Source organism: Podarcis liolepis (genome assembly GCF_965112155.1).
Source record: "Podarcis liolepis genome assembly, chromosome: 13".
NCBI classification, from domain to species: domain Eukaryota; kingdom Metazoa; phylum Chordata; class Lepidosauria; order Squamata; family Lacertidae; genus Podarcis; species Podarcis liolepis.
The window spans coordinates 42,613,076-42,635,772 of NC_139573.1; the positions used below are offsets into that span (position 1 = coordinate 42,613,076).

The 22,697-nt window shown below is 44.8% G+C and overlaps 2 protein-coding genes across 4 annotated transcripts in view; one reads left to right on the top strand and one right to left on the bottom strand.

The window, feature by feature from the left end:
- On the bottom strand, positions 1-17,335 carry LOC310690700 (E3 ubiquitin-protein ligase RNF113A-like). Its single transcript, XM_083470182.1, has 11 exons — positions 17,203-17,335; positions 8,500-8,915; positions 7,589-7,665; positions 7,399-7,503; positions 6,161-6,268; positions 5,617-5,726; positions 4,340-4,446; positions 4,100-4,189; positions 2,308-2,401; positions 1,472-1,578; positions 1-150 (listed from the first exon to the last, which is right to left on the bottom strand). Exons 2-11 carry the CDS (start codon positions 8,597-8,599, stop codon positions 17-19), a joined length of 1,032 nt encoding a protein of 343 aa, XP_083326308.1. The 5' UTR covers positions 8,600-8,915; positions 17,203-17,335; the 3' UTR covers positions 1-16.
- The window catches only part of LIMD2 (LIM domain containing 2), a 19,100-nt gene continuing 12,917 nt past the window's right edge, over positions 16,515-22,697 (top strand). The window contains exon 1 of one of the 3 annotated variants that reach the window (XM_083470379.1): positions 16,515-16,598. The gene's annotated coding sequence lies outside the window, so the exon portion shown is untranslated. Of the gene's footprint in view, positions 16,599-17,121; positions 17,271-17,510; positions 17,648-22,697 lie in introns of those variants that run through there. The other 2 variants (XM_083470376.1, XM_083470378.1) reach the window with 2 other exon arrangements.

The window sequence follows — 22,697 nt, forward strand, 5'->3', positions numbered from 1 at the left end:
TTTGTGTATAAGTTATTTATTCAGCCACAGAACTAGTTTCTGAAGGCAGGGAGGGGGGTGGAGAATGAGGGCTGAGCAATGTCACTGGCTCTTCCACATCATCTGGGGGTCCCTCTTCAGTCTTGCGTTTTTCCAGCTTTGTTATCAGCTCTAAAAAAACAAAAGACCAAGTATGGGTGAGGATTCATAACACAAAAGGCCCAAGTCACAAAAAATGACTGGAAAACTACTTTCTTTGGTGTTCACACACTGAATATAAATAATTCCAGCCCACAGGATGACAAGACAGACGGGAGAAGCAACACTAACTAAAGTGCTCTTTTGCTTCCAACAGGATAGGCAAGTTTTCCTCAGCCCTAGAGGCCTTATTTTAATTAGTTACAAATATTTAAATTCATTTGAGTTAAGGGTAAAATTCACAGTAAGAGCCTCTGGTTTCTTTCCACCTCCACCCTTCAGGGTGAGGCATCTGTTGAAAAACACTTACTGCCACTGTGGTGGGGGAGCTACCGCTTAAGAAGTTTGTAGAACTTGTTGAGAAACAACTTCCTTCTAAAGGGAAGAGCATATTATGAAATTCTACTTTGGGATAAAGTTCCCCTTTGAAGTGGGCAAATAGCCAAGGCCAGTACACGCACCACCCCACTTGGAACACTGGTCTGCCTCAAAGGTTACTTGCTCAGGACAGATTGGTTTTTTACAGGAGACTTTCCACCTGACCTTCCCAGTTCTGTCACTGATTCCCTCTGGATAAGGATAGATCATTTAAGTGTGAGGCAGGTGGCAGCGATGTTGAAAAACATCTCACTTTAGTTGCAGCAATAACATTTAAAGGGATAACTCACAGCGGTGGTAGAGAACCTAATTAGGCCCACAAGTCTGTTTTGGGCAAATCACACTTTTCCTTGTGCCTGACACAAAGTGCAGCGAACCAAAAGTCATGGCTGCAAAGGAATAATCATGCTTTGGTGCTTTTTGAATCTGGCACCCTGCATGGCAGCAGAGAGTGGCCCCAAATTCGAAATGCGCCAAATTAAAGCCATGGTTGCAAAGCATGACTCAGGAATGCATTCCTGATTTTTTTTCTTTGCAAAGTGCAGCTTGAAGTTGAAAACACCTGATGCCAAGGGATTGACAGACTGGGGAGGCCACCCATCTATCAAAGTGGCTCACAGAAGGGTGGCCCCTTTGGAATCTGGCCCTGCAGTCAAAGGTGGTTCACTGCCCCGACTTTCAGCTTAGAACCAGGGAACCTGAGGGGCTGCTAACCTGTTTATTTTCTGTTGAGGGATTAATGTGGACGCCTCTGCCATTACCTGGGATATTTTGCATAATGCCTATCCATTACAAAACTTCTAAATGGCCTCTGGTTCATCCAACATGTAATTTCGCTGTAGCACAATCAGAATAATAGACCTTTCTACGCTGCACGCCCCCACAATGTGACATAATCCAGCACAGGCTAGAGTACCTTTCGCTGGGTTGAAGACACCATTTGTTTGCTTGTCACATACGTAACATCGCTGAGACTTCCGATAATGCTGCAGGGCACATCTCTCACAGAAGTAATGTTTACACCTGAAAAAAGCATGAAGCAAAGATAGTCAGCTCCAGCAGCTTTCTAGCAGAATGTCTTTTTTGATATTTTTGCCCCACTTTTTGAGGTTGTTTTTGTCTCAACTTCAAACAGTCGTACACTGAGAATACCGCTATTGTGACTGGTTGTTGCCAACGGAGTTTGCGGGATGTTAACTCCATGCCCCTAGGGACATGGGTGGCGCTGTGGGTTAAACCACAGAGCCTAGGGCTTGCCAATCAGAAGGTCGGCGGTTCGAATCCCTGCAACAGGGTGAGCTCCCGTTGCTCGGTCCCTGCTCCTGCCAACCTAGCAGTTCGAAAGCACGTCAAAGTGCAAGTAGATAAATAGGTACCGCTCCAGCAGGAAGGTAAACGGCATTTCCGTGCACTGCTCTGGTTAGCCAGAAGCAGCTTAGTCATGCTGGCCACATGACCCAGAAGCTGTACACCGGCTCCCTCGGCCAATAAAGCAAGATGAGCGCTGCAATCCTAGAGTCGGTCGCGACTGGACCTAATGGTCAGGGGTCCCTTTACCTTTTAACTCCATGCCCCAATACAAAGAAGTGTGCTTTTTTCTGCAATTTTGATTGCAGAATGCTGGCACCCCAGCCAAGATCTTCACTGTGCGTCATCACCACATTTCTTATTTTTAAAGTCCCCCGCATAGCTCTATGTGGAAAGCTTCCAAGTTTAAACAAAAGGAGCATCTGGATCCTCCAGCCATCTTACTTGGTCACCACAGGATTCTTGAAGGAGCTTCTGCAAATGAAACACTTGAAAGGCAGTTCTTCGTCATCACTGCTCACCTCGTAGTTTTCATCATCTGCTCAAAAGAAAGAAGCATTTGCTTGGTTCTGCTGCTAACTATAACGGGATGACTTATCTCCTGCCCACCCTGTGTAGGAAGCTATATTGCCAAGAATAGGCAAGCCTTCAACATCTAGGCTCCTTTGAAGCCACCAGCACATAGGATGAAAATATTAGGTTTAATGAGCTTATTAAACTGCCCACTCAAACCATCTGCTCCTGTTCTCCTCCCTCCCGCCCACCCTTTTCTATTAACAGACAGAGAAAGGAGGGGTGCCTTTGCTCCAGCAGTTTAACTAGGCAGATGCCTGGTTCCCAGTACTCTCACAGGCTATCATAAAAGCACAATCCTACTGAGTATCTTACAAGTTTTTTACAACAGAAGAGGCCCCACAAAGATCTAAGGGGGGGGGGGTTGTACAAAGAGAAGGCAACTCGTGACCCATGAGCCTTAATGGATGAAATCTTAAGGAGAACTCTGCAAATTGCCCATCTGAACAGCACCACAGCCATGACTAAGTACCAACAAGTAGCAGGAAGGCAACACAGAAAGGAAGCCAGCTGTATTGCAGTCTTTGCACTTTTAATCAACTAAATGATCTTACAAGAAACTCACACCAGTTCAAAACAACTGCTATAATCTTTTCATTCAAAGTAGAAAGATAGCTGCTACTACAATACATGGATTGTTCCTCACTTTTTCCGATTTAATCTCTCACATGCAGTTTGAAACATCAGAAAAGCATTAGTTAAAACTTGAGCAGTGACTGAAAAGCTTGCGGATTAAAAGGAGAAAAACAAATACTTAGCGCACTATGCCCCCTTACCTTTGTAGTCTAGTATTGCTTGCTAATTCTGATTAGCAAATATCACTTGTCCCAGATACCCCTAAACATCAAAGTGACTTATCCATCTCTCTGCATAGCAACACTTAACATATGCTAAATCACCCAAATGGCTGCCTGACCCTCAATTATCCATTTACTTTTTAATCTTTTGAGGATCTTTTGAACTAGAAGTGGCTGTTCTGTTATGCTTTCTCCTGGTGTTGGGCACCCAACTTGAATGAATGAATGAATATTTATTTGCGTCAGCCATGAGCCATAGCAATTAAAAAAATACTATATACAAAGAATAGAAATAAAAAATGAATTATATAAAATACATTTTAGGGTTTTGAATCAATAGCCAAATAGTGGAACTTATTCTGATTGCCCCAGCTAAAAACCTTGCAACCTTTGCTGTCATCTGCTCATTTTGATCTGCCAAGAGAAAGGACACTGTGGCAGTGGTTGGGCGACCTGGAATGGCACCCAACTTCCCATCAAACCCAGCCATCAGGTTCCCCAGCCTTGTTTCATACCAAAGTTCTAGGAGGAAAGCAAACAAGTGCTGAGGACAAAGCAGTTCAGGAAGGCTGATCCCCTAGGGATAATTTTCCCAATGTCTTCAAAATCAGTATCGGAGTTAGACAAAACATGTAAGCATACTTGATAGCATTTAACGATAAAGCTTCGAAATTTGTCTCTAATTAAGGCTTAGATGTCATGCATCCAGTTTATTCTCCAATGCAGCCCAAAGGTAGTATCGATCTTGCCCTCTACACCTCTAAATTTTGTGCCATGCAAATCTGAAAGGCCTATTTCCTGGTCCCTCATTCAAACATCTTAAGGTGAACAACTTCAGGCAAGAGAGCAAGGATTGCTCAACATACCATTAACTCCATAGCGTCCCTCATCCAATTCTCGTTCAATCTGCCAGCCGTGCTTGTAGTCCGATCGGTCATGGAGGAATTTGCAGCTGTCTATCGGAAAAGCAAACCAATACAACGTGTGAGCATTTGTCAGTGATTTCTGTCTTGCTGCCAACTTCCTCTACGTTTATGGAGATGCACAATCGAAGCAGGTATCACACAGATCCGCTATTAGGAAAAGTATATGAAACAGCCATTCACCTCCAAATCCACAAAACCCAGTTTCCTTATAATCCTTGCAGATGTCAGGTTGGTAGTCCCATCGCACAGTGGCCCTGAGATGCTCTGGGGCTCGTATGGGTCCCTTCCTGAAATGAAGAAGAAAGGCCTTAAAACAGGAGAAGGAGATAATAAGTTGTGATGTAGGAGCAAGGAGAGGTTCAAGTGGTAGTTAGATGGGTAATGGTGAGGCTTTTTTAAGTAAGAAGATTTGAAGAACAAATCTGATAAAGAGAAAGGTGGCTTCACGTGATATTTCAAAACCTGTTTAACACTGGCTTTTTAAAAAATCTGGAATTTTCAGGAAATCTGTTTCGGTCATCCTGCTATATTTTGGTGGTATTTATTGCTGGCATGTCAACTGCATGAACTTCATAGAACAAAGAGAGCATTCTGGGATGCATAGAGATATGCATGTTGACTCACCACAATACTGCAAATCTATGAAGAACAACTACAGTAGTACCTCGGGTTACATACGCTTCGGGTTACATACGCTTCAGGTTACAGACTCCTCTAACCCAGAAATAGTACCTCGGGTTAAGAACTTTGCTTCAGGATGAGAACAGAAATCGTGTTCCAGCAGCGCAGCAGCAGCGGGAGGCCCCGTTAGCTAAAGTGGTGCTTCAGGTTAAGAACAGTTTCAGGTTAAGAACAGACCTCCGGAACGAATTAAGTACTTAACCCGAGGTACCACTGTATACATCTTGGCTGTGAGTCCTGGGAGACTTGCTCCCTGCCTTGCACACCTTTTCCCACCTGGCCTGGGAGGGTGGGGTCCTGACTGACTTCAGCTACAAAAGCTGAGGTGTTGATCAGATTCTTGGGTTGAGGAGCTGTTTAGTTGGGCTTTGATGGGAGCGGGGTTGTTGCTGTTATTATTTTTTGTATCTATTTTTAGATCTTCTTATGATTTAATGTGGAAACTCTTCAATTTGGTTGTGTACTTTTTGCTGTATTTTATTTATAATTTCTGTTTTTGTTATTTATAATTAAGTATTTTTTCCATGCTGTAAGCTTGAGCATCATTTTAACAATGGGAAAGTGCCATACAAATTAAATCATGTATATGCAGTGTAAGCTGAGAACTTCTCAACACCATAAGCAACTTAGAAATAGGAGCAGGATTTGTAATTGGAAAAAATGCAATGTTAGAAAAATCAGCCAGCTGGATTTTTCTGAGGCACAAAATTTACCTAGAGCCACCGTGCTGCAAAATGTTTTTCTTTGAGGATAAGTTTCATGCTTTCCTGCCTTACCTTACCATTCCTGAGGAAGCATTCCCCATGGACGTATCCTTTGGCTTCACATACTTTTGGTAATTATTGATCCCACGGTAAATCTTATCGTCTTCCTTCCCTTCAAGTTCCTGAGCAGAGACAGGGAGGAAAAACCACATCAGCAAAACAGCATGGTTGACACCAGAGCAGCAGCTTGCTCACATGAAACCAGCTCAATTCCCACATACTGGTACAATGAAGCAGCGGCTTAGAAGAGCACTGGTGAAATACAGAACAACAGAGATGAGACCAGACAGCAGCAGAAAACAGAAACAAGAATAGTACTGAATATTGCAAAAATAAAAATGTGATGTACCTGGAGGAGGAAATCTGTGAAGGGAATAGGAAGAGGATGGCTGTGATACAAGTGGCCAGAAAGATTATGCTAGCAGCAGTCTCTTGGGGGGAAATAAGGAAGAGGTGCAAAATAAAAATGAGAAATGCCACCAAGAAACTCTTGTCCATTCCTTGAAGGTAAAACTTGTAGTAAAGGAAGGAACCTTTAAATGGTAAAGATACCCACCTTCTGTATTTGCTGGCTGCGTTCAAAAATGGCTTGTGCATCTTTCTCTTTCTCTGTGTCCAGCTCATATATAGCTGTTGCGCCCATGTCCTCCGGACCCACAGGTTTCTAAGATACAAGAATGTTATTAGTAGGGCAGCATGGGTAGTGAACAATACTAAGCTAGCATTGAAGGGACGCGGGTGGTGCTATGGGTTAAACCACAGAGCCTAGGACTTGCTGATCAGAAGGTCGGCGGTTCGAATCCCCGCGACGGGGTGAGCTCCCGTTGCTCGGTCCCTGCTCCTGCCAACCAGCAGTTCGAAAGCGCATCAAAGTGCAAGTAGATAAATAGGTACCGCTCTGGCGGGAAGGTAAACGGCGTTTCCGTGCGCTGCTCTGGTTCGTCAGAAGTGGCTTAGTCATGCTGGCCACATGCCGGCTCCCTCGGCCAATAAAGCAAGATGAGCGCCACAACCCCAGAGTCGGCCATGACTGGACCTAATGGTCAGGGGTCCCTTTACCTTTAAGCTAGCATTAAACTGTTATTGGAATTAGCAGTTATTCTAGTGATTCATTCAAACAGATGCATGCTCTCTCTAATGCAGGGGTTGCCAGACTTCAGACTTGGAGGGCCTGATATTATTATTATTATTATTATTATTATTATTATTATTATTATTAACCCCAGCACCCCTAACCAGAGTAGAGCTTGGGAGAGGGTGGAGCCAATTGCTGCTGCACCTTATGAGCCTGTCACTGGGATAACCTACAAAGGCAAGTACATACCATCCCTGGGTTACTTCATAAAACTATAAAAATGGTCCGCAGATGTGTACAAAGGCCACCAGTAAATAGCTATATATTGCAGTTAAGGAACATGGAAGCTGTGAAATCAGCTACTGGCAAAGGACAAATGACCGCTGGGAAAAGCACAGAGAGAAGAAATGCCATGGTGCATCTGTAGCAGCATAACTGGACACCTTCATCTGCCCCAGCTGCAACAAAACATGTCTCTCCTACATCTGTCTCTACAGCCACAACAAGGTGCTGCAACCTTCCAACAGCTTGACCTCGCTCCCAAAGAGGCACTCCACTGTCAATAAGGACAGATGCCAGCAGGGAAGCCATGGGCAGAGATTCACACACACACCCCTTGCAATTTTACTTGCTATTATTCAAGTGCTTGGCGTCAGAAGCTCTTGCCAATAAGCTGTGCATCACCTAATGTTGGTTTCGCACACTTTAAACACTCGTACCGCAGATCTTGTAGACTTATATGCAACTCCAATTCTTTTAGACTTGCCCTCGTCATCGCTACTGCTGGACGCGTATGAGGTGTGTTCTTTCACACTTTTCTTGGTCTAGAAGATGGAAAAATTGGTGGGAGTTAACTAAGAAACATTCAAGAGGGGACATATTCATGGGCACTTGGGGAAACGGCATCACCTTCTGAATCATGGGGTTGGAAACTTCCTTGCGTCTCTCCTTCCTGACCACCGTGCTGCCTTCATCACTGCTGCTCCCTGTTGGGTGGAGGGACACAAACATTATCAAAGTACTAAAACAGATTTATATTGGCAGACTGCATCTCCCATGAAATACCTAAGTCCCTTGTTTGGCTACGGGGCCCTCCCACCCCACTGCAATAAGTTTATGATCCTATGAACCAAGCTGCTTTATTCAAGAGGCAATGGCTTACTTTTGTTCCTAAACAACAGGTTCAGAAGAAGCCTGCTAGCTCTCTTTCCTATGGCTATATATATATTTAAAAGGTAATAGGAGATTATGCAAATAGCAATGTTATCCAATAGGATCTGGTGACAATAAACATAGTCCATATACAATTATAGATCACTGTTGAACACACAAGAGACATAAAATAAAACCAAAATAAACGAACCACAGGTACATGGATGTGTGGAAGGTGGGGACTAGAACTATTTTTAACATGGACATAGTGGTTAAACAAGACAATTACAACCTACAAAACACTAATTGGAAGCCGGTCAGGTATTTTCCTTAACATATTACATTTCCCCCTTGGTTTTTAATGTATCTGTACAGTATGTGTATTTAAGGGGATGTTTGTCCCTTTGTTTTGGTCGGTTGTTAAGTTGCTGCCCTGGGTAAGATAGAAGAATTCAACAAGTAAAAAAACAAGGCAGTCATTAAAAAAGCAAACACGGACAAAAATTGTGTGCGTGTGTGACACACGGATATACCATGCAAATAATTGCAATAAAAACAGTTCTCCGAGCGCTTTTCAATGGCAGCCCCATCATGACAACAAGGAAGGTTAGCCTAACTGCCCCCCCTTGGTCCACCCACCCCCAGCGCCGACTGGCTGGGTCTCTCACCGGGCTCCTGGTCGCTGCCCGGCCTTTTGCGCTGGCCCCTCCCGGGCGCGGGGCGACGCTTCTTGAAGAGGAAGCTGCAAACGGGCTGAGGGGCCGCCATCGCAAGTACGAAGCCTCACCGGAAGCGGAAAAGAGCTGAGATACCTCTCTATCCCCCTCCTCCCGAACAGCGGCCAATCCGCCAAGGTTCTACCTGGGCGTACGGACAGTGAGGCGACGCTCTACCGCTCGTCAGCTCTATCGTTGTGACGTAGTAGAATGTGATTGTTATGATTTTTTTAATGTAGACTCGCACGTAACTGAGAGCTTCCGAGTTCGCTTCGCGATCTTTCCCGCTTCTCCTCCGTTTTGCCCCCGGATTTCAAGGCTTGCCGCGATGTGGGGAGGGGAAGGGGATGTTCCTTCCTTACCCCTCACTTAAAAAGAAAAAAAGAGAAGAATATAGCAATAAATACACGATTCCCTGCTCCTTTAAACTGCAGGAAGTTGCCAATAAAGGGCCCCCGTTAGAATTAAGGACCACCGTTAGAACTCAGGACGAAAGGGAGAAACGTGCTAAGAGGAAGGCACGCTTGGCAAACCCTCACTGGGATCAACTCCCACCTGGAAACTTACGTCCCCACTGTGGAAGGATGTGTGGATCCAGAATTGGCCTCTATTTTCACTTACAGACTCACTGTTAAAACCGTGTTCATGAAAGACAATCTTACTCGGCTACGAGTGATTGCCGAAGAAGAAGAAGACCATTAGTATAACAAAATAAGTGATGGCGCCCTCTGACAAATGGGTGGGTCTCCCTTCCCTGCCCGTCTGGTAGTGAGAAAGCAAATAATCTAGAGTGTGAGAGAGGTGAGAACAGGCTGCAGACAGAAGCTGGGGGTCAGAGTCATGCCCGATTTCTGCTAGAATCCAAGCCTGTGTCTATGCGAGAAGCAAGAACCTCTTTGCATGTTAATGCTGTGAACCCCTCCATCTTAGGCTCAGGTTGTATAGATGTGTCAATAAACCATATATCCTAGACACAACAGTTTCTGCTGTGCCGCATTCCAAAGGAAATTGAACCCTGGGTAAGTGCCTGAATTCCCTGGAAATTTGCCCCACTTGGAGTTCGGATGGCATGTAAGACAATTCTGAATGTGGGGGCAAGCTCAGAAAGGTTGTATATTATATATGTGCAAACTATGGTAGTGATTGACTGTTTTGGTTCTCAAAGCACAGTTTTTCATTTTCTCAAATTATATTTCAACCATTTAAATATTTTCAGATTTCTATATGAAGGATGGACATGAACTCCTGTCTTTGATGCTTACCTTGGGGGAATAGGCTGTTGCAATAAACTCTGGACTTATAATAAAGAGACTATGTGGAACCAGTTTCGATAGATCTATACAGGTATTACTCTCTTTTTTCCGGCCACCGGGGCAGAAATGAGAGTTGTCCATAGGAATCAGTGGAGGAATGTCGGATTTTAAACCACTGTGGACACCAGCATGTACTTCCCTGTAGACAGATGCAGGCTGCAGCATAAAGACAGGTGTTCCAGCTTTTTGTAACTTAGATCTTATGCTATATGAAATATTTGATTTGTTTTAATATGTGTTTTAAAAAAAACTTTTTTTAAAAACACAGTTTGGCTGCATGCACATTAATGGAACATAGGGCTTCTGAATGCAGTTGAATGCTAGATTTAGGCTGGAAGTTATCTGGGTTCACTTTTTGAGACAACCTCCTAGTTAAAAGCTCACTTGCCTTTCCACCCATCTCATCAGTCTGCTTCAAAAATAAAAGATGAGCCATGCCTCAAAGAAAAGAAGGCAAAAGTTATTGTTTGGGCAGATTTAGCATAACAGGAGTGCAGGCCCATTTCCCCCTTTCCTAGAATCACCCATCCCAACCAGTACCATGGGAGAATAAATGTCTTTGCAATTCTGAGAACAGATACAGATAGTGAAAACTCAATGAAAACTCTATGAAACCTCCGAAAAGCAAAGTGGACAAATAACAGAAACATGGGGAAGCAGGTGTGGTACCATTCCTACTAACTATTCTTCAGCATTCACCCTCTGGTTTTGTAAACGAAGGAGTGAGTGATGGATCTGCCTTTGAAAGTAGGATTGCAGACACTGGTGCCCTCAGGACAGAGCTTGGGGCTGGTGAGGGCCCCACTTATTATTATTATTTTTATTAATAATAATAATAATCATCATTACCCCGCCCATCTGGCTGGGTTGCCCCAGCTACTCTGGGCAGCTTCCAACACACACATCATCATCATACATCATACATTAATAGTAACAATAAGATCCTATATAAAAAGTCATAATAACTTTAAAATAAACAACTTATACCAAATACAGCAATATGTAATAAACCGAATGAGCCGCAGCAGCATCTCCAAAGCATGGCAGCACTGGCTGATCACATTTTGAATTAAGTAAGTCAATGAATTAATGTTATCATCTAAAAGTGGCGGGGCAGGGGCATTTGAATGTTAAGTCCCAGAGTCTCAACATTACCTAGGAGCGGCACTAACTGCCAAGAAAGCAAATATATCCTACAAAGAAGAGCAAGAACAGATAAAGATGAAAGGAGACATTTGAAATTTGCACTTTTTAACACTCCTCTCCCCGCCTCACTAGCTCAGATAAACTGTTTCCATGACAATATCCCCATATCTAACTCTATATGTGACTAGCCTTTTGTGGAACACTTACAAGTCGTGAAGAAGATTTGTATAGTGCCTGCTCTCTCCTTTAATAAGCATTATAGACTTGGAAGGGACCTGCAGGGTCATCTCTGCCAACCCCCTGCAATTCAGGGAGCTCAACCAAGGCATCCATGATAGATGGCTGTCCTACCTCTGCTTAACAGTGGAGTAGGAGAGCTGAAAACAATGCCAATATATTTCACATATGGGAACCAATGGCTGTGCGGAATAGGAAAGCGGATGTAAGTGCAAGGGGTGGAATATTTGAGGGCAGAATTCATGAAGGTCTGAATTCAGGAACTCATAGGCTAGTCACGGGATGGAATACTCCTCTGCCTGTCTGGGAGGCTTATTCCATGCAGCAAAATGTGGAAGACAGCTGTATGAATCGGACCCCCGCTTTCACAGTTTAAATAGTGCAGCATGTTCCTATTAAAGTGTCAAAAGTGTTTGCTATTTACAGACCAAGGAACTTATTCATATCGAAAACGGTTTGCTGTAAACCATCTGGTACTCCTGATGTTTTCCTTCTCAGCTACTTCCTGTATTTATGGTGTTATTAAAATTGACATGTGTCTTAATTTTATTTCTAACTACCCGCATAGACCTAGTTGAGATGCTCAGGACACAGTTTGGATTACAGTGGTACCTCGGGTTACAGACGCTTCAGGTTACAGACTCCGCTAACCCAGAAAGAGTAGTTGTTGTTGTTGTTGTTTAGTCGTTTAGTCGTGTCTGACTCTTTGTGACCCCATGGACTAGAGCACGCCAGGCACTCCTGTCTTCCACTGCCTCCCGCAGTTTGGTCAAACTCATGCTGGTAGCTTCGAGAACACTGTCCAACCATCTCGTCCTCTGTCGTCCCCTTCTATTTGTGCCTTCAATCTTTCCCAACATCAGGGTCTTTTCCAGGGAGTCTTCTCATCTCATGAAGTGGCCAAAGTATTGGAGCCTCAGCTTCACGATCTGTCTTTCTAGTGAGCACTCAGGGCTGATTTCCTTCAGAATGGAGAGGTTTGATCTTCTTGCAGTCCATCGGACTCTCAAGAGTCTCCTCCAGCACCATAATTCAAAAGCATCCATTCTTTGGCAATCAGCCTTCTTTATGGTCCAGCTCTCACTTCCATACATCACTACTGGGAAAACCATAGCTTTAACTATACGGACCTTTTTGTCTTTGTCCATGGCGTTTTCTTGGCAGGGGTACTGGAGTGGCTTGCCGGTTCTTGCTCCAGGTGGATCACATTTGGTCAAAACTCTCCACTATGACCTGTCCATCTTGGGTGGCCCTGCACAGCATAGCTCATAGCTTCTCTGAGTTATTCAAGCCCCTTCGCCACGGCAAAGCAGTGATCCATGAAGGGGCCAGAAATAGTACCTCGGGTTAAAAACTTTACTTCAGGATGAGAACAGAAATCGTGTGGCAGCGGCACGGCAGCAGCAGGAGGTCCCATTAGCTAAAGGGGTACCTCAGGTTAAGAACAGTTTCAGGTTAAGAACGGACCTCCAGAACGAATTAAGTTCTTAACCTGAGGTACCACTGTATTAAACAATGGGTTGATCTTGTGTCCAGTGATTACTTTCACTTTTTTCAATGATTGTTATTAGTCTTTAAAATAAAATAAAATATGAAAGCAGATGGACACTGCAAAATGAGCAATGTGTCCTTGCTGTGCCATGATTGGCTCCTGAGTTGATAGTCTAGTCTGTGTGTGGCTGGGTGGTGATACTGGGAAGTCAACCTGGGCTCCTATTGACTCCTATGGGATGTAGCTAATTACAACATCTCTCCCATCCCTGTAATAACTTTTCAGTGGCAGGGGAGGATAAGATTCTGAATAAGCTCTCCAACCTTTCCTACCACAGCCACAAATCTGCCTCTTTCCAAAGCCCTTGTGTTGGCACTGTAGTTGTTACACAGCCTTAACATCTTGACTGTTATGATGTTGCTGTTATATCCTACTAAGTCACTACAATATCCTAACTCCCCATGCTGACATGCATGGAAGATTTAGGGTGCAGTCCTTATTGCGCCAGCTGCCATTAGGATGTGGAAGAGATCTGCTGTCCTCCTAGCACATCAGTATCCGTTACACTGCTGCCACAAAGGATGTGCAGGTGCAACTCCCCATATGGGCCTGTCAAATACTCCACTGTGCTGCACCAGTGAAGCTATGCTGGTGGAACAGCTAGAAAGGGAAAGAACACACCTATCCTGTATTTATTCAGGCTACAATCATGCCCCCCATTGATAGTGCAACGCTATACAGTGGTACCCCTGGATACGCACACCTCTGGTTGCGTATCCTTCAGGATGTGAACGCGGCAAACCCAGAAGCATTTTTGGGGTTTCGCCCCGCACACATGCGCAGAAGTGCTCTACCATGCCATGCGCAGAATAGGCACCTCCGGTTGCGAATTCCTCGGGATCCAACCAGAGCTCTGGAAAGGATCCTGTGCGCAACTGGAGGTACCACTGCACTGACCTCAGAGCTGGCACCATTGAGTTCAACGAGAGGAAAAGCAAATTTTAAGAAGTGTTGCTGCCCTCCAATGACTGCCGTATCTACATCACCACGACAGAGAATAGGCTATAGTACAAATCAGAACCTAATCACAGCACACCACCAGGGTATAAACTTCCACACAGGAAATCTGCAACTTTGGTGATAGGATTGGGCTATATTGTCATGGATGGTCTCAGATTGTGCACACAACACACACAATGGATTCTCCAAGCAGAACTATGGAGAAAGGGCTCCTTGCACCACCAGGGTCTCTCCACAACATTGCAAGGAAATTGAGCACATTGGCGAATAGGATTGCCCTGCTGTCGTAAACCTGTTCTGATGCAGGTTATCTCCCTGACAGAACTGCATGGTAAAGTGGAAGGAAATTAGTTAACTGAACTGAATTTAAATAAATCTGCACAATACTAATAGTGATGTATGGAAGTGAGAGCTGGACCATAAAGAAGGCTGACTGCCAAAGAATGGATGCTTTTGAATTATGGTGCTGGAGGAGACTCTTGAGAGTCCCATGGACTGCAAGAAGATCAAACCTCTCCATTCTGAAGGAAATCAACCCTGAGTGCTCACTGGAAGGACAGATCCTGAAGCTGAGGCTCCAGTACTTTTGCCACCTCATGAGAAGAGAAGACTCCCTGAAAAAGACCCTGATGTTGGGAAAGATGGAGGACACAAGGAGAAGGGGACAACAGAGGACGAGATGGTTGGACAGTGTTCTTGAAGCTACGAACATGAGTTTGACCAAACTGCGGGAGGCAGTGGAAGACAGGAGGGCCTGGCGTGCTCTGGTCCAGGGGGTCACGAAGAGTCAGACATGACTAAACAACTAAACAACAACAAGCACAATACTAAAACCTCAACATAGCTTTTTATGATACTGATGGAAGCTTTAGATAACATAAATTCAATAAACAAAGATTTACATGGAGTATTCGAAGGCCATCTTTAAAAAACAAAACAAAAACCCTGTTATGGTAATATACTAGAACACAATAATAGCCTAAATGCTAACTCACTGTTCCCCTTATTCACCTTTGCTTCTGTTCATAAATAAATTAAAAGTTGCAACTGATTATGCCAATGAAAGTATGCAGCAGTAGTAACTATATCTGTTTGTTACTAACCCAAGGGGAGGAAAGCAAGGGGTGTTGGGTTCCTGCAAGATAAAACTCAAGGTGTCCTGTTTGCGAAATTGCTCTAAATATATTGCATGTTAGTGGATATTATATCCCATCAGCCGGTGCTTTTTTCCAAAAAAAATGTTTAGGGGTACTCTCATTTTCCTACTCATAATGAAATACTGCCCCTCAATGAGGCCAAACTTAGATTCACAAAATGTTTAGGGGTATGAGTACCCCTGCGTCACCCCAGAAAAAAAGCACAGTAGAACAGCTCAACAACATCACAACTGGACTGCAGCCTTGTTCCATGTGATATTGTTTCCATGCCTTATTGTAACTTCAGCCAATATCTAAGGCTACAGAATTTAAACGGAAACATCCACAAATACTTTCCTATTAACTCTGACACACACACACCCTTTTCCTTCCATGACTTATAATTATTGTAAGCTCCTCAGGGCAGGGACCTGCCCTTTTGTACTCTGCAAAGTGCCAGGATCAGTGATGCCACTAAATAAATACCGTAACGATGAGGGTATTTTATGAGCCTGCCTTCTCTATTATTCTCTTGCAGTTCAGAGATATTTGGAAGTCTTGCAGATTTCTCCTCCCGTGCTCTCCAATCGTTGAAGGCGACAACGTGCAAAAATTCCATTTGCACTGCGCAACAATAGTGACTTTTAAAAGGTGTACTTTTAACGGGATGGTGATAAAAGAGGCTCCTGGGAGGCCAGAGAGACATTGCTGGAACAACTCTTGGGTTGGGGAAGCTGGCTAAAAAGTTTTACAATGTTTTAAACGGTTCTAATTTTGGTTCCTCTGTTTTGTTTTTTGTTGGGTGGGGGTTGTTTAAATGTTTGGTTGGGGTTGGGGTTATTTTAATTTGGGTATAAGTGTAAACTGTTTGTTGTTGTTGTTGTTGTTGTTATCAAACTCATCATTATTTTTGGTTTCTATTGATTTATTGTTTGGCTTGTTGCCTGTATGGGATATTCTGTTTTTTAATGTTTGATGTTTTGTTGTGTTTTTATATATGCTGTAAGCCAGCCAGGGTGGCTAGGGAAACCCAGCCAGATGGGTGGGATATATTATTATTATTATTACAGTGGTACCTCGGGTTAAGTACTTAATTCGTTTCGGAGGTCTGTTCTTAACCTGAAACTGTTCTTAACCTGAAGCACCACTTTAGCTAATGGGCCCCCCTGCTGTCTCCGCACCGCCGGAGCACGATTTATGTTCTCATCTTGAAGCAAAGTTCTTAACCTGAAGCACTATTTCTGGGTTAGTGGAGTCTGTAACCTGAAGCGTATGTAACCTGAAGCGTATGTAACCTGAGGTACCACTGTATTATTATTATTATTATTATTATTATTATTATTATTATTATTATTATTATGTTATTATTGCGTTGCAGAGTTGCAAGGCATTCCGAGTCCAACCCCAGTATAATAAAAATCCATTGCATATCAGTTCAGTTTAAAAGTGAGGCGAATATGCAAAAAGCCAACATTTCCTGCCTTTTCGACAAACATGGAGAATTCAGTCTCACCCAGAAAGTTGGCTAAATACGGTAAATGCTTAGGAGGGGGGGGGGAGGAGGCTTTTTCGCACATGGAACAACGGAATCGCCGCTGGGTGTCGCGATGGCCACACTCCGCACCCAGCGGTGGAGAGAAATCGGTTGCAAAGGGGCGTCTGTGGGCTGGAGAGAGGAGTCGGAGCATCCGCGCGTCTAGACGCAGGGTAATCTCATTATGGCTTGCTATTCTTTCGCTCGGCGTTTCAATTAGCGCGCGCCGCCTCGCGCACCTTGACGGCGCGGGAGGCGGTTTGCAAATCACCCCGCCTGTCACCCTATATATATATATATTGCAACCCCCAAATAGAACGGTTTGCTTGCAGGCACCCAGCCACCCCACTGATGCAGTGTGGGTGGGAGGGAGACAGACCTTCTCTTAGTGTGGGGGGGGCGGGGGCATCCTTCGGGGGCCACCTTTTGTCCCCATAGAGGGGAGGGAGAGAGACTTTGCTTCCCCTCCCCATGGCTAGTCCTACCCCACAGAGCAAGAGCAGCAGCCCCCCTCCCACCCGCCCGCGTTGATGGAGGCGGCGGCAAGAAGGGAGATGAAAGAGGGGTGGGCGTCGGGGGCGGAGAAAGTGAGGAAAGGGGGGGGGGTTCGCTGCTGCGCGCGCACGCGGAGCACAAAGGAGACGCCGAGAGGAGGAGGAGGAGGAGCGCCGCGCTTTGTGCGCCGGAGACCTCTTGAGGGGAAGCCGCCACGGGCAAGACACGCGCGCGCGCATTCACACGGACACCCGTACCCGGCTTGGGCCGCGCTGCGCCTACCTTCCTCCTCCTCCTCCTCGGTGGCCGAGAGAGAGAGAGAAGCTCCTCCTCGGGGAGCCCCTGGGTGGGTGAGTGAGTCCGTGAGTCCCTCGTCTTTCCCCCCTCACGGAGGGCGGAGGCCGCTCCTCTGGGGTCGGCGGGCCGACCGAGAGCTTTGGCCGCCTGAGGCGGAGCGGCCAAAGGGCGCCCTTCTCTCCTCTCCCCGAAGCCAGCGCCCATTTCGGCACCTCAAAGGGAAGGCGGGAGGGAAACAAAGCACCCCTCCCCACCACAGGCAATTCTTCCATTCTGTGGAAAAATCTCAACGGTTTCAACGAGATGAAGGGACGTTGGCCGCCGCCTCACTCCTGCCTCACGGCAGGGCCGGCCCTGCCCAGCCTCGTTTGGGGGGGGGGCTTTTCATGGGAGAGGACCGCCTGCCCATAATATAACTGTTATTTCCGGGGTGAGGATGAGGCAGCTCCTAGGGAATGAGGTCCACCTTAATAAAATATTCGAGGGGGTCCCCCCCCCAAAAAAAAAAGTTGAGGGGGAATTCCCATCCAAATGGCATGGGTGCGCTACCTCATGGGATTGATGATGCGGGGTGGGGCTTACCTGGTCCCCCCCCCCAAGTTGGCACCCCTGAGATGGGGTGTGTATTCAGGTACGGTGGGGTGTTTTGCCCCCCCCCCTTGCAAAAGATGGGGAGGTTGCTCCTCTGTGCCTGAACACAAAGAGATGGTCTTTTGGGGGGCATCCCTGCTTTGCCTCTCTGTGCGCTGAGTGCCACAGGAAGGTGCTGGGAGCTGCACCTGGGATCCCGGGGGTTTGCACACCCCATGTCCCCGGAAACTGCCCAGTGCAAGGAGAGGACGGAGGCGTCGAAGATAAAGGGAGCAGGGCAAATGATTCGGAGAGAAACCACTGGTCTCCTTTGGGTGGGTTTAGCCTTTGACCTTCGGTCTTTGATGCTCGCTACAGACGCAGCATCAGCAATGCTCCTTCTGTTTCTGTTTTCCATATTGCTTGAGGAAGTAGCTCTTTGAGCCTCTGTCTGGTGAATTTTGAGCGAGAGGAGGAAGATACATTTGTATATGCAAAGAGGAGCGTGGTTCTTTATCATCACATGCTCCAGCGGTGGAAGCTGGTTCAAAAGTTGAATTAATTAGGACTGTCTCACACCCATTTTTAAAGGCAGAAATATGCAAAGCTGCAACTTATTTGCAAGTGCATGATGGAACCTGGGTGGTGAAGACCACTAGCACCAAACTGGATGAATTTTAGTGCACAAACTCCTCTAAGAGTTGCTTTTTTGCTTCTGCAAAACAGATTGAAAACAAACTGATAGGAGGGGGAGTAACTCAGGGATGGTATCCTAATTTCACAATTGACTTAGATCAGGTTTCCTCAACCTTGGCCCTCCAGATGTTTTGAGACTACAATTCCCATCATCCCTGACCACTGGTCCTGCTAGCTGGGGGTCATGGGAGTTGAAGGCCAAAAACATCTGGAGGGCCGAGGTTGAGGAATCCTGAGTTAGATTCTATGAATGTTGTGGGCAGCTTTGGGGATTCCAGCTGGAAAGTGGAATGCACTTTGCAAATACACTTGGACATGTTCTCAAGCTTCTATCAACATGGTAAACCGTTCTAAGAGTTGAGGAATATGTCCTGGCAAGACCTTTTTTGGAGTGTTCAGTTCTGGATATTGCAGGTCAGAAAAAGCTGTAACACAATTTGATTTTAAAGGGCAGATATGATGCGGAGAGGCTGCAAGAGTAGAATATATAGAAAAACTGACAAAAACAATATGCTAACAGTTTCCAAATATTTAAGTTTCCAGTCTAACTATAGGCAAGAAGAAGTGGCTTTGATCTTGGTTCAGTAATAGGGAAAAAAAAATGTAGTGTAAGAAACTGCATAGACAAGGCAAGATCTTCTTCCTTGGAGGTTTTAACACAAGGTTAGACAGGCGCCTGTCAGTAATACTATTTTGATGTCGAAGGGTTGGGCTGCAGGTATCTTGGTATCCAACTCTTTCTTTTGAGTGCTGCTATGCGGGTGGCGCTGTTGGTTAAACCAGAGCCTAGGACTTGCCAATCAGAAGGTCGGCGGTTCGAATCCCCGCGATGGTGTGAGCCCCCGTTGCTCGGTCCCTGCTCCTGGCAACCTAGCAGTTCAAAAGCACGTTAAAGTGCAAGTAGATAAATAGGTACCGCTCTGGCGGGAAGGTAAATGGCGTTTCCGTGCGCTGCTCTGGTTCGCCAGAAGCGGCTTAGTCATGCTGGCCACATGACCCGGAAGCTGTACGCCGGCTCCCTCGGCCAATAAAGCGAGATGAGCGCAGCAGCCCCAGAGTCGGCCACAACTGGACCTAATGGTCAGGGGTCCCTTTACCTTTATGCACCAACAGGGAGCTATCCTTACACAGTCATACCTTGGATCCCAAACGCCTTGCAAGTCGAACATTTTGGCTCCCGAACGCCGCAAACCCATAAGTGAATGTTCCGGTTTGCAAATGTTCTTTGGAACCTGAACGTCCGACACGGCTTATGCGGCTTGCAGTTGGCTGCAGGAGCTTCCTGCAGCCAATCGGAAGCCGCGCCTTGGTTTCCCAGTGTTTTGGAAGTGGAACTGAGGTATGTTCTAAAAGACACAGATCTCTTAAAAAGCTCTCCAAAAATATAGGCAGACTGTGAGCAATGACTATGGTCAGAGGGAACTCTGCCCATACTTAACTAAACTATCATCTTTGTCTAGATAATGTGCAACGTGGAACACTTGCATTGCAGACGCCGAGAATGGTTTCTTAAAGAGTTTCGGAAATTGACCAGCATTTCTCTGCAACGTTTGCTGAATCTATCGGTGGCTTTCTTGTCACCATGCTGGCTTGTGAAACTGTTTTGATAAAGCTGTGGTGAAGGAGGTTTGGTCTATCAATAGCTATCACCCTGTTTGCAGAATGGATGGAATTATTAGTCGTGATAGCCTACTGCAGGAATGGGAAACCCGTGGCTCTCCAGTTGTTTGTTGAACTACACTTCCACTCATTCTGGACCACGTTGGCTGGGAACTAGAGTCAAAGAGCATCTGGAAGGTCACACGTGCCTCATCCCTCATAGAGCATAGTACATCTCAGCATACTAGATGCTGGGGACAAACAGCAGGTATCTCCGTCACCTTCATGCCCTGTTTGTGGGATTCCATAGGCAACTGGCTGGCTACTTTGGGGGGAAAATGTTAGTTTACCGATAGCAGGGCAGTTCTTAAGAAAGCAGAGCCTTCTTGGTTTCTGATCCTCTTTGCATGCATGATTTCTTCTCTCTCCAGCACACCCTTTCCTCTGCCAGAAAGGAGGATGTGTAGCAACATCTTGTTTCCTTTTAAGTACATAATGAAATGCTTTCTTCTGTTCTCTTTATGTGGCAAATAGTCCCATCTTCCCTTGCCCTCAAACTATTCATTTTGTACACCTTGCTTGGAACGAAATCCATTTAGTTGAATGTGTTTGGGTCTTGCTACCTTAGCTCAGTAGTTGGTGAGTTAGTAATTACTAATTATTGAGCAAATCCCAGTCTAGCTGTGTCACTTAATCAAACTTTGTGGCTTTCCCAGTAGCTCTCAGACACAATAGTTGTGTCTTACTTACAAATGGCTACACTTTGAGACTTATTAAGTGGCATGTCTTTCCGAGAGCAACTTTGCTTTTGGGCTTCTAGGTGCCATTTGGAGCTGAAGTAATTAGAGTTCACTTTCTTAAGTTGAGTCAGGGAGGAAACATTTCAACTTGACAGGACTCTGCAATGGACCTCCAGGTGGCCATAATCAAAGGGAAGCTGTTGAATTATAGTTCATCAAGAGGTTACATGCTTTCACATGGACTAAACTGATGCAACAGATTCTTATTATACAGTACTGGGGCTGGACTAGATGACCCTTGGGGTACCTTAAAAGTCTACGATTCTAGGATTCTGTGTGGGTTAATTGGCTTACCAATGGCAGGGTATCTGTGTTATCAACACAAGTTGTTGTTTTTTTTAATGGCACTGCTAAGAATGCAGTTATCATCCTCTGTAATTTTCCACATTTCCTTCTGACCTCACTGAAAACATCTCCCTCCACCCTATTCACAGACACACACTCCGAATAACATGTCATGCATTTGATGAAATGGACTGTAGTTCACAAAAGATAATGCCCGGTGTTCAAAATTCCCATTGTTCTAGGCGCATTTTGCGACAGGGAATTTTATTAGCACAAGCAGTTTCTGAGCTCTGGGAGCAGTACTGCACCTAAGATTTCAGATTAAAACTGTGGAGTGGAAGGAAAGGAGGAGCTTTTTCTGCCTCCCCACTTCCGGCTACTTTCTGAAGAATATTAGGAGCGTGGGCAGAGGAAGGACTAGACCATGTGAAAAATGAACATAATATTTTAGCTGCAATTCATTCATTTTCAGCTTTGTGTTTTTGTTATAAAAAAAGTGCTCCTAGATATTCTGTTGTTGCGCCCATAACCTAGGTTTAAGGTGCCATTTAGCTCCTAGCTTTCATATATCAGTTTCTGATAATGCCATAATAAATGTATCAAGTCTTTAAGCTTCCACGGGACTCTTTGTTGTTTTATAACTTACTTTCTTCACCAAACCTTTATTAGGCATTACAAATATAGGCCATCATAAAACATCCATATATAAAATGTTAAAATATATACAAATAAGCAGCCATATAAAAATATGTAATAACGAGAATTTTCACTGGAGTATCTCCTGTTACATAATGCCATTCACCACTCTGAGAGATACTATTTATTGATAAAAACTTAGCCACCCTTGCAATTACTTCCGGGTTAATGTCAGACAGATAGAATCTGATACTTTCATTGTGCCGTGATGTTAGACTACCCCAAAAATGGGGATAGTACATGTTTGCATAGCTGGTTGTACAATGGACAGTAGAAAATAATGTTTTACTGTGTCTGGCACATTCAAAAACATCCGCAATGTCTATCATTTCTGGGGATGTTTAAATACCTGCCCATGACAAAAGCTGAGGGGAAAACGTTCAGTCGGGCTAACATAGAGGCCCTGCATTGGACTGGAATTATTAATTTTGAAATATAAGTGACTCTGTTATCCATTGCATTTAAACCATAAAACTTGGGGGAGCAAATTTTATTTACAGCTGACTCAATGTATTGTTTTCCAATGTTCCTTAATCTGATTTGAATATTACGATAAATATATTGCTAGCCCACACCCAGTATTCCTTTGTGTGTATACTTAGTTATACACACATCGTCTCATACTTGATTGAACTTGGAGCCCCAGGATACGTCTCAAGAAACTTGAGTGCATCTTATCTAAATCAGTATTATATTCTTGTATCCAGTTGCTTTATAACATGATTACCAAGACTAAATGCCTATGTGTCTTTAGGACCCAAACTGCAATACAGTCTTTAAACTAGGGATGGTTAAGTTGTGGTTCCCTAGGTCTTGTTGGAGTCTAATTCTGTT